At 47.7% G+C, this 12,693-nt stretch overlaps 1 protein-coding gene across 2 annotated transcripts in view; it reads left to right on the top strand.

Annotated features, from left to right (window-relative positions):
• The window catches only part of dip2a (disco-interacting protein 2 homolog A), a 341,096-nt gene that overhangs the window by 187,279 nt on the left and 141,124 nt on the right, over window positions 1-12,693 (top strand). For both annotated transcript variants that reach the window (XM_055871967.1, XM_055871968.1), the window contains 5 exons: window positions 428-492; window positions 1,235-1,328; window positions 2,780-2,899; window positions 3,507-3,621; window positions 11,452-11,591. In XM_055871967.1, coding sequence (XP_055727942.1) covers window positions 428-492; window positions 1,235-1,328; window positions 2,780-2,899; window positions 3,507-3,621; window positions 11,452-11,591 — 534 coding nt within the window. The remainder of the gene's footprint in view (window positions 1-427; window positions 493-1,234; window positions 1,329-2,779; window positions 2,900-3,506; window positions 3,622-11,451; window positions 11,592-12,693) is intronic.

Below are 12,693 nucleotides of genomic sequence, written 5' to 3' on the forward strand. Positions count from 1 at the left end.
ACCAGGCATCCTCTACTGACGCAATGTGGTCAATATACTTCCAGGATACCCGCTTAGAATATACTTCCAGGATAGGACGCTTAGAAAGGCCTGCTCGCTGAAGTGTTTTAGGGAGCGTTTGGCTAGCGGGAAGGCTCCTGTCTTTTTCTGTGGCTAAACCAACTAGTCTTGTAATATCACAATTGTATTCGTATTTATGGATGGAATACAAGTCTGTTATTGAGGTACATGAAAGTTCACATGTTCCAGAAGGCATTTCTGCCAAAAAACACATTTTGATAAAAATGTGATTCAGAACCAAATCAAGGTCCCACTTTGGTTCTCTATTCAGGAGGGGATTTCATATCATTCAGGCTTTATGTGGCCAGTGAGAAACCGTGAAGTTGTAATATTGTATTTGATAAGTGACTAATTGTTTCTGTTCCAGCTGAGGTCATTTGCAACGTCCTGGACTTCAAGAGAGATGCAGGACTGTGGCACGGGGTTCTCACTGTGAGTTGTGCTTCATACGCTCATTATACATACAGAGTGGCGTCAACTACTTCCGTAGAAACACTAATGTACTCCTTAAGTAGTGTTTTGAGTTATCTGTACTTTACTATATCTGTTTGTACATTCCCAAAGAAAATAATGTACTTTTTACTCCATACATTTTCCATGACACCCAAAAGTACTCCGTTACATTTTGAATTCTTAGCAGGATGGTGAAAATGGTCCAATTCACGCACTTATCAAGAGAACATCCCTTGTCATCCCTACTGCATTTGATCTGGTGGACTCACTAAACACATTATTCATTTGTAAAGGTGTCTAAGTGTTGGAGTGTGCCCCTGGCTATCCGTACATTTTAAAAACAAGATAATGGTGCCGTCTGGTTTTCTTAATATAACACATTTTAAATGATTTATACTTATACATTTACTTTTGATCCTTAAGTATATTTAAAACCAAATACTTTGACTTTTACTTAAGTAGTAATTTACTGGGTGACTCACTTTTACTTGTCATTTTCTATTAAGTTATCTTTTACTCAAGTTATCTTTTTCAACCACTACACAGACTACACACACACACGTACATACCTGGGTTTGAAATGCTAGCAGCTACTGTTCAGACTAAACTATGTGACATGACTTGTATTGTCAGTGTTCTCCTGACATGGTGTGTCAGGGACACTGCAGAGACCAACCCCGGTAAATACTGTCCCTGTGTTCACCATGTTGTTGCCTGGCAGAGTGTGGTGACCAGGATGCACGTGATCAGCATCCCTTACTCCCTGATGAAGGTCAACCCTCTGTCCTGGATTCAGAAGGTTCACACTTACAAAGGTGAGGAGGGGCCCAGGTTCACACTTACAAAGGTGAGGAGGGGCCCAGGTTCACACTTACAAAGGTGAGGAATCCAGGTTCACACTTACAAAGGTGAGGAGGGGCCCAGGTTCACACTTACAAAGGTGAGGAGGGGCCCAGGTTCACACTTACAAAGGTGAGGAGGGGCCCAGGTTCACACTTACAAAGGTGAGGAGGGGCCCAGGTTCACACTTACAAAGGTGAGGAGGGGCCCAGGTTCACACTTACAAAGGTGAGGAATCCAGGTTCACACTTACAAAGGTGAGGAGGGGCCCAGGTTCACACTTACAAAGGTGAGGAGGGGTCCAGGTTCACACTTACAAAGGTGAGGGGTCCAGGTTCACACTTACAAAGGTGAGGAGGGGTCCAGGTTCACACTTACAAAGGTGAGGAGGGGCCCAGGTTCACACTTACAAAGGTGAGGAGGGGCCCAGGTTCACACTTACAAAGGTCAGGAGGGGCCCAGGTTCACACTTACAAAGGTCAGGAGGGGCCCAGGTTCACACTTACAAAGGTCAGGAGGGGCCCAGGTTCACACTTACAAAGGTCAGGAGGGGCCCAGGTTCACACTTACAAAGGTCAGGAGGGGCCCAGGTTCACACTTACAAAGGTCAGGAGGGGCCCAGGTTCACACTTACAAAGGTGAGGAGGGGCCCAGGTTCACACTTACAAAGGTGAGGAGGGGCCCAGGTTCACACTTACAAAGGTGAGGAGGGGCCCAGGTTCACACTTACAAAGGTGAGGAGGGGCCCAGGTTCACACTTACAAAGGTGAGGAGGGGCCCAGGTTCACACTTACAAAGGTGAGGAGGGGCCCAGGTTCACACTTACAAAGGTGAGGAGGGGCCCAGGTTCACACTTACAAAGGTGAGGAGGGGCCCAGGTTCACACTTACAAAGGTGAGGAGGGGCCCAGGTTCACACTTACAAAGGTGAGGAGGGGCCCAGGTTCACACTTACAAAGGTGAGGAGGGGCCCAGGTTCACACTTACAAAGGTGAGGAGGGGCCCAGGTTCTGGGGGGGGGGGGGGGGGGGGTGTGTGTGTGTGTGTGTGTGTGTGTGTGTGTGTGTGTGTGTGTGTGATGTGTTGAGACAGTGTCTGTCTTCTGAGTCACTGGCCAGTGAGTGAGTCTTCTCTTATTGTCTATCCTGCTGTGATTGGCTGAGCGCTGTGTGAGGCTAGCTGTGATTGGCTGAGCGCTGTGTGAGGCTAGTTGTGATTGGCTGAGCGCTGTGTGAGGCTAGTTGTGATTGGCTGAGCGCTGTGTGAGGCTAGTTGTGATTGGCTGAGCGCTGTGTGAGGCTAGTTGTGATTGGCTGAGCGCTGTGTGAGGCTAGTTGTGATTGGCTGAGCGCTGTTTGAGGCTAGTTGTGATTGGCTGAGCGCTGTGTGAGGCTAGTTGTGATTGGCTAAACACTGTGTCTCTGTAGCGCGCGTAGCGGTGGTGAAGTCCAGAGACATGCACTGGTCCCTGTTGGCCCAGAGAGACCAGAGAGACATCAGCCTGAGCTCTCTGAGGATGCTCATAGTAACAGATGGAGCTAACCCCTGTAAGTCTAAACACTACAACATATACTGTACACAACACATACTGCCAGTACACACTGCCTGTACATACTATACTGCCAGTACACACTGCCTGTACACACTATACTGCCTGTACACACTATACTGCCAGTACACACTGCCTGTACATACTATACTGCCAGTACACACTGCCTGTACACACTATACTGCCAGTACACACTGCCTGTACATACTACACTGCCTGTACACACTATACTGCCAGTACACACTATACTGCCAGTACACACTGCCTGTACACACTATACTGCCAGTACACACTGCCTGTACACACTATACTGCCAGTACACACTGCCTGTACAAACTACACTGCCTGTACACACTATACTGCCAGTACACACTGCCTGTACAAACTACACTGCCTGTACACACTATACTGCCAGTACACACTGCCTGTACACACTATACTGCCAGTACACACTGCCTGTACATACTATACTGCCAGTACACACTGTTACTGAGCTTTGTCTTGACACTATAACATACTGTATCACAAAGACTCCTACTTGAGCAAAACCTCTTAGTTTCCACACCTCAGGACTGATCTGATGTTTTGTGTGTGTCTGTGAGCAGGGTCGATATCCTCGTGTGACGCCTTCCTGAACGTGTTCCAGGCACGTGGGCTACGTCCCGAAGTGATCTGTCCATGTGCCAGCTCTGCTGAGGGCATGACGGTCGCCATCCGAAGGTAGATCACGCTACGACACCGAGATATGTTAAAACCAACACGCTGTTACATCACACCCTTGACCTAATCCACATGTTGTTATTTTTTTATTTAACGAGGCAAGTCAGTTAGAACAAATTCTTATTTTCAATGACGGACTAGGAACAGTGGGTTAACTTCCTTGTTCAGGGGCAGAACGACAGATTTTTATCTTGTCAGCTCAGGGATTTGATCTAGCAACCTTTCGGTTACTGGCCCAACGCTCTAACCACTAGGCTACCTGCCTCCTCTAACCACTAGGCTACCTGCCTCCTCTAACCACTAGGCTACCTGCCTCCTCTAACCACTAGGCTACCTGCCTCCTCTAACCACTAGGCTACCTGCCGCCCCTTGTTGTTACAATCTTAATTAAAAACGGATCAAATCTTTTTTTCTCACCCATCTACAGACAATAACATTTAATGACAAAATGAAAACATGTTTTTAGTCATTTTTGCAAATATATTGAAAATGAAAACACAGAAATATCAAATTGACATAAGTATTCCCACCCCTGATTTCACCATGAGTCCAATGGTGTCTAAAACAGTTGAATGGCTGTGATAGAAAACTGATCAACATCATAGTTACTCCACAATACTAACCTAATTGACAGAGTGCAAAGAAGGAAGCTTTGCATCAAGTCACTAAAGTAATACTGCAACAAAAAAAATGTCATGAATACAAAGTGTTATGTTTGGACAACACATTACTGAGTACCACTCTTCATATTTTCAAACTTAGTGGTGGCTGCACCATGTTATGGGTTTGCTTGTAATCGTTAAGAACTGGGGAGTTTTTCGGGATAAAAATTTTTACGGAATAGTGTCGTGACGTGACTATCATTAAGGTGATGACTGCTATTTATCTAATTACCTACTACGTTTAATTATTACTCAATTAAATGAATCATGTAACAATTAACTCATTAGAAATGTGGGTGTAAGTCTCTGATTGTCCACAAGATGTCACTCTGTGTTTCTTAGTTGTCTGTTTACTTGCACTCGTTCTGGAAGAATGGTCTCCCGAGGAGCCGTGTGGATGATCCCAGAGTGGTCTCCCGAGGATGGCTAATCAGCCATGTGGATGATCCCAGAGTGGTCTCCCGAGGAGCCATGTGGATGATCCCAGAGTGGTCTCCCGAGGACGGCTAATCAGCCGTGTGGATGATCCCAGAGTGGTCTCCCGAGGAGCCATGTGGATGATCCCAGAGTGGTCTCCCGAGGAGCCGTGTGGATGATCCCAGAGTGGTCTCCCGAGGACGGCTAATCAGCCGTGTGGATGATCCCAGAGTGGTCTCCCGAGGAGCCATGTGGATGATCCCAGAGTGGTCTCCCGAGGAGCCGTGTGGATGATCCCAGAGTGGTCTCCCGAGGACGGCTAATCAGCCATGTGGATGATCCCAGAGTGGTCTCCCGAGGAGCCATGTGGATGATCCCAGAGTGGTCTCCCGAGGACGGCTAATCAGCCGTGTGGATGATCCCAGAGTGGTCTCCCGAGGAGCCATGTGGATGATCCCAGAGTGGTCTCCCGAGGAGCCGTGTGGATGATCCCAGAGTGGTCTCCCGAGGACGGCTAATCAGCCGTGTGGATGATCCCAGAGTGGTCTCCCGAGGAGCCATGTGGATGATCCCAGAGTGGTCTCCCGAGGAGCCGTGTGGATGATCCCAGAGTGGTGATGAAAGCAGTGTAGACGACGATGATTTGAAGAGAATAACCGGATGGTCCTGCTTAAATTCACCTTCTTAGGACAGCTACTCAACCGTAGCATTGATTGTTAAGAGGTTCCTTTGTCTTCAACCTCGTGTTGCATTGCGGGGTTGTCACTAATTGTAGACCCCAGCTGCAGTGTGTGGTCATTCTAGTCTGAAATGTTAATTCTTAACTCAAACGCTTTATACCCTCGGGTAAAAAGGGGTGTTTACGTCACGCTGACAGGCTCTCTGGGTTCCCTAAGCTAGTTACGGGGTAAGATATCAAAATGTACTATGATCTCATTAGAGAACTAAACATACAATCTTATCGTCACAAAAACATTCTCTGTATCCTGGATATTTTCTCCACAACGTAAAGTATGTAAACATGATAAACACATAATGAAAGTCCTTCAAGTTACAATGTTTTTGTTGTAACGTCTTCATTCAACTTTTAATCACAAAATAGACATTCATCTTTCACGTTCTTTATCTCATCATTACCAACATTCGGAGAATGAAATGTATTGTACCCGTGACCATTGTTTGATGTTGTAGTTTTGGGCTGTAAACTCTTCATAAGGCACACAGACATTCCCATCACCCAACCTAGGCACCAAAAGGAATCGTCTGCTATGGTTTACGATGGAGTGAGGTGTCATAAAACCCCCATCCCTCTTCCCCTCTGCGGGAGAGAGAGAGCTGATCCACTGGATCCTTTTGGATCCTCACAGGAGAGTCATGACAGGAGCTGAGCACAGGCAAAATCCAAGACGAAAACCTGGTACAGTTTGCTTTCCACCAGACACTGGGACATGAATTCACCTTTCAGCAGGACAATAACCTAAAACACGAGGCAAAATCTCCACTGGGTTTGCTTACCAAGAGACAGTGAATGTTCCTGGCTGAGTTAGTTTTGACTAAAATCTACTTGAAAATCTACGGTAAGACCTGAAAATGGTTGTCTAGCAATGACCAACTACCAATTTGACAGAGCTTGAACATTTTGAAAAGAATAACGGGAAAATGTTGCCAAATCCAGGTGTGGAAAGCTCTTAGAGACTTCCCCAGAAAGACTCACAGCTCTTAGAGACTTCCCCAGAAAGACTCACAGCTCTTAGAGACCTCCCCAGAAAGACTCACAGCTCTTAGAGACCTCCCCAGAAAGACTCACAGCTCTTAGAGACTTCCCCAGAAAGACTCACAGCTCTTAGAGACTCACCCAGAAAGACTCACAGCTCTTAGAGACCTCCCCAGAAAGACTCACAGCTCTTAGAGACCTCCCCAGAAAGACTCACAGCTCTTAGAGACCTCCCCAGAAAGACTCACAGCTCTTAGAGACTCACCCAGAAAGACTCACAGCTCTTAGAGACTCACCCAGAAAGACTCACAGCTCTTAGAGACCTCCCCAGAAAGACTCACAGCTCTTAGAGACCTCCCCAGAAAGACTCACAGCTCTTAGAGACTCACCCAGAAAGACTCACAGCTCTTAGAGACCTCCCCAGAAAGACTCACAGCTCTTAGAGACCTCCCCAGAAAAACTCACAGCTCTTAGAGACTTACCCAGAAAGACTCACAGCTCTTAGAGACCTCCCTAGAAAGACTCACAGCTCTTAGAGACCTCCCCAGAAAGACTCACAGCTCTTAGAGACCTCCCCAGAAAGACTCACAGCTCTTAGAGACTCACCCAGAAAGACTCACAGCTCTTAGAGACCTCCCCAGAAAGACTCACAGCTCTTAGAGACCTCCCCAGAAAGACTCACAGCTCTTAGAGACTCACCCAGAAAGACTCACAGCTCTTAGAGACCTCCCCAGAAAAACTCACAGCTCTTAGAGACTTACCCAGAAAGACTCACAGCTCTTAGAGACCTCCCTAGAAAGACTCACAGCTCTTAGAGACCTCCCCAGAAAGACTCACAGCTCTTAGAGACCTCCCCAGAAAGACTCACAGCTCTTAGAGACCTCCCCAGAAAAACTCACAGCTCTTAGAGACTTACCCAGAAAGACTCACAGCTCTTAGAGACCTCCCTAGAAAGACTCACAGCTCTTAGAGACCTCCCCAGAAAGACTCACAGCTCTTAGAGACCTCCCCAGAAAGACTCACAGCTCTTAGAGACCTCCCCAGAAAGACTCACAGCTCTTAGAGACTTACCCAGAAAGACTCACAGGTCTTAGAAACTTACCCAGAAAGACTCACAGCTCTTAGAGACCTCCCCAGAAAAACTCACAGCTATAATCGCCGTCAAAGGTGCTTCTTCAAAGTATTCACTCAGGGTTTAAATCAAATCAAATTGTATTTGTTTAATGCACCGAATACAACAGGTGAATTGCTTACTTACAACCCTTAACCAACAATGCAGTTTTAAGAAAATGCCTTAAAAAAGTAAGAGATAAGATTAACATGATTAAACAGCAGTAGTAAATAACAATAGCGGGGCTATATACAGGGGGTACCGGTACAGAGTCAATGTGGAGGCTATATACAGGGGGTACCGGTACAGAGTCAATGTGGAGGCTATATACAGGGTGTTACGGTACAGAGTCAATGTGGAGGCTATATACAGGGTGTTACGGTACAGAGTCAATGTGGAGGCTATATACAGGGTGTTACGGTACAGAGTCAATGTGGAGGCTATATGCAGGGTATTACGGTACAGAGTCAATGTGGAGGCTATATACAGGGGGTACCGGTACAGAGTCAATGTGGAGGCTATATACAGGGTATTACGGTACAGAGTCAATGTGGAGGCTATATACAGGGTGTTACGGTACAGAGTCAATGTGGAGGCTATATACAGGGTGTTACGGTACAGAGTCAATGTGGAGCCTATATACAGGGGGTACCGGTACAGAGTCAATGTGGAGCCTATATACAGGGGGTACCGGTACAGAGTCAATGTGGAGGTTATATACAGGGGGTACTGGTACAGAGTCAATGTGGAGGCTATATACAGGGGGTACCGGTACAGAGTCAATGTGGAGGCTATATACAGGGTATTACGGTACAGAGTCAATGTGGAGGTTATATACAAGGGGTACCGGTACAGAGTCAATGTGGAGGCTATATACAGGGGGTACTGGTACAGAGTCAATGTGGAGACTATATACAGGGAGTACCGGTACAGAGTCAATGTGGAGGCTCTATACAGGGGGTACCGGTACAGAGTCAATGTGGAGACTATATACAGGGGGTACCGGTACAGAGTCAATGTGGAGGTTATATACAAGGGGTACCGGTACAGAGTCAATGTGGAGGCTATATACAGGGGGTACCGGTACAGAGTCAATGTGGAGGCTATATACAGGGTATTACGGTACAGAGTCAATGTGGAGGCTATATACAGGGTATTACGGTACAGAGTCAATGTGGAGGTTATATACAAGGGGTACCGGTACAGAGTCAATGTGGAGGCTATATACAGGGGGTACCGGTACAGAGTCAATGTGGAGGCTATATACAAGGGGTACCGGTACAGAGTCAATGTGGAGGTTATATACAAGGGGTACCGGTACAGAGTCAATGTGGAGGCTATATACACGGGGTACCGGTACAGAGTCAATGTAGAGGCTATATACAGGGGGTACCGGTACAGAGTCAATGTGGAGGCTATATACAGGGGGTACTGGTACAGAGTCAATGTGGAGACTATATACAGGGGGTACTGGTACAGAGTCAATGTGGAGACTATATACAGGGAGTACCGGTACAGAGTCAATGTGGAGGCTCTATACAGGGGGTACCGGTACAGAGTCAATGTGGAGGCTCTATACAGGGGGTACCGGTACAGAGTCAATGTGGAGGCTCTATACAGGGGGTACCGGTACAGAGTCAATGTGGAGGCTATATACAGGGGGTACCGGTACAGAGTCAATGTGGAGGCTATATACAGGGGGTACCGGTACAGAGTCAATGTGGAGGCTATATACAGGGAGTACCGGTACAGAGTCAATGTGGAGGTTATATACAGGGGGTACCGGTACAGAGTCAATGTGGAGGCTATATACAGGGTGTTACGGTACAGAGTCAATGTGGAGGCTATATACAGGGTATTACGGTACAGAGTCAATGTGGAGGCTATATACAGGGGGTACCGGTACAGAGTCAATGTGGAGGCTATATACAGGGGGTACCGGTACAGAGTCAATGTGGAGGCTATATACAGGGAGTACCGGTACAGAATCAATGTGGAGGCTATATACAAGGGGTACCGGTACAGAGTCAATGTGGAGGCTATATACAGGGTATTACGGTACAGAGTCAATGTGGAGGTTATATACAAGGGGTACTGGTACAGAGTCAATGTGGAGGCTATATACAGGGGGTACCGGTACAGAGTCAATGTGGAGGCTATATACAGGGTATTACGGTACAGAGTCAATGTGGAGGTTATATACAAGGGGTACCGGTACAGAGTCAATGTGGAGGCTATATACAGGGGGTACCGGTACAGAGTCAATGTGGAGGCTATATACAAGGGGTACCGGTACAGAGTCAATGTGGAGGTTATATACAAGGGGTACCGGTACAGAGTCAATGTGGAGGCTATATACACGGGGTACCGGTACAGAGTCAATGTGGAGGCTATATACAGGGGGTACCGGTACAGAGTCAATGTGGAGGCTATATACAGGGGGTACTGGTACAGAGTCAATGTGGAGACTATATACAGGGGGTACTGGTACAGAGTCAATGTGGAGACTATATACAGGGAGTACCGGTACAGAGTCAATGTGGAGGCTCTATACAGGGGGTACCGGTACAGAGTCAATGTGGAGGCTCTATACAGGGGGTACCGGTACAGAGTCAATGTGGAGGCTCTATACAGGGGGTACCGGTACAGAGTCAATGTGGAGGCTATATACAGGGGGTACCGGTACAGAGTCAATGTGGAGGCTATATACAGGGGGTACCGGTACAGAGTCAATGTGGAGGCTATATACAGGGAGTACCGGTACAGAGTCAATGTGGAGGTTATATACAGGGGGTACCGGTACAGAGTCAATGTGGAGGCTATATACAGGGAGTACCGGTACAGAGTCAATGTGGAGGCTATATACAAGGGGTACCGGTACAGAGTCAATGTGGAGGCTATATACAGGGTATTACGGTACAGAGTCAATGTGGAGGTTATATACAAGGGGTACTGGTACAGAGTCAATGTGGAGGCTATATACAGGGGGTACCGGTACAGAGTCAATGTGGAGGCTATATACAGGGTATTACGGTACAGAGTCAATGTGGAGGCTATATACAGGGTATTACGGTACAGAGTCAATGTGGAGGTTATATACAAGGGGTACCGGTACAGAGTCAATGTGGAGGCTATATACAGGGGGTACCAGTACAGAGTCAATGTGGAGGCTATATACAAGGGGTACCGGTACAGAGTCAATGTGGAGGTTATATACAAGGGGTACCGGTACAGAGTCAATGTGGAGGCTATATACAGGGGGTACTGGTACAGAGTCAATGTGGAGACTATATACAGGGAGTACCGGTACAGAGTCAATGTGGAGGCTCTATACAGGGGGTACCGGTACAGAGTCAATGTGGAGGCTCTATACAGGGGGTACCGGTACAGAATCAATGTGGAGGCTATATACAGGGGGTACCGGTACAGAGTCAATGTGGAGTCTCTATACAGGGGGTACCGGTACAGAGTCAATGTGGAGGCTATATACACTTGCCATACCAGGCAGTGATGCAACCAGTCAGAATGCACTCGATGGTGCAGCTGTACAACCCATGCCTAATCTTTTCAGTCTCTTGAGGGGGAATAGGTTTTGTCGTGCCCTCTTCCCTATATATAAATGTAAATACTGTGAGATATTTCTGTAATTCATTTTCAATAAATTTGCAAAAAATTCTGAAAACATGTTTTCACTTTGTCATTCTGGGGTATTGTATGTAGATGGGTGAGAAAAACAAACAATTTAATCCATTTTGAGTTCAGGCTGTAACGCAACAAAATGTGCAGTAAATCAAGGGGTATGAATACTTTCTGAAGGTACTATCTATGTCTGTTTCCCCTCCAGAGTCAGGTGTCCCTCCACCAGGGAAGGCAGTGCTGTTAGTTTACCTATGTAACCATACTGTATATAAATGTTGGTTCCTCAGACCTCCGGAGTCAGGTGTCCCTCCACCAGGGAAGGCGGTGCTGTCCATGAGTGGTCTGAGCCACAGTGTGATCCGGGTAGACACCGAGGAGAAGCTCTCTGTCCTCACAGTGCAGGACGTGGGCCAGGTCATGCCAGGCGGTACGTCCAGCTAGTACACATTCCACAGCTCATACCAGGCGGTACGCCCAGCTAAGTACACATTCTACAGCTCATACCCGGCGGTACGTCCAGCTAGTACACATTCCACAGCTCATACCAGGCGGTATGTCCAGCTAGTACACATTCCACAGCTCATACCAGGCGGTATGTCCAGCTAGTACACATTCCACAGCTCATACCAGGCGGTATGTCCAGCTAGTACACATTCCACAGCTCATACCAGGCGGTACGCCCAGCTAGTACACATTCCACAGCTCATACCAGGCGGTATGTCCAGCTAGTACACATTCTACAGTGTTTTTATATATTTATATGGCTGCTCATAGAGAAAAGTCCTCAGAAGCCATAATGAATTATGACCAGACAAAAACTAAAGAACTTAGCCTGTAACAAGGGCCCGTGGTTTTTTACTAGGGATGTTTTCCCTTTCAAGATGGTCTGATATGTATCTAGATACATGGGCTCCAATAGGGTACAGGAACGATACGTTTTAGTTCGAAATTATTTGGTGAGATTTGGTTTGATTACAGAACAAATCGTTGCGATTATGTTTGATTCGATTCGATGCACAAACATTTGTTGTGTAAACACATTCATTTTCTATTCAAAATGAATATCTGCTGCTGCTGGGTCTCTCTGAGCTGGGCCTCTCTGAGCTGGGCCTCGCTGGGCCTCGCCTCGCTGGGCCTCGCCTCGCTGGGCCTCACTGAGCTGGGTCTCTCTGAGCTGGGCCTCTCTGAGCTGGGCCTCTCTGAGCTGGGCCTCGCTGAGCTGGGCCTCGCTGAGCTGGGCCTCTCTGAGCTGGGCCTCGCTGAGCTGGGCCTCTCTGAGCTGGGCCTCTCTGAGCTGGGCCTCGCTGAGCTGGGCCTCGCTGAGCCGGGCCTCGCTGAGCCGGGCCTCGCTGAGCCGGGCCTCGCTGAGCCGGGCCTCTCTGAGCCGGGCCTCTCTGAGCCGGGCCTCTCTGAGCCGGGCCTCGCTGAGCCGGGCCTCGCTGAGCCGGGCCTCGCTGAGCTGGGCCTCTCTGAGCTGACATGTGGATGGGTGATGTATGTCTATGGTGTGTGCTATGTAGGCACCTGAT

Source organism: Salvelinus fontinalis, chromosome 19 (genome assembly GCF_029448725.1).
Source record: "Salvelinus fontinalis isolate EN_2023a chromosome 19, ASM2944872v1, whole genome shotgun sequence".
Taxonomy (NCBI): Eukaryota; Metazoa; Chordata; class Actinopteri; order Salmoniformes; family Salmonidae; genus Salvelinus; species Salvelinus fontinalis.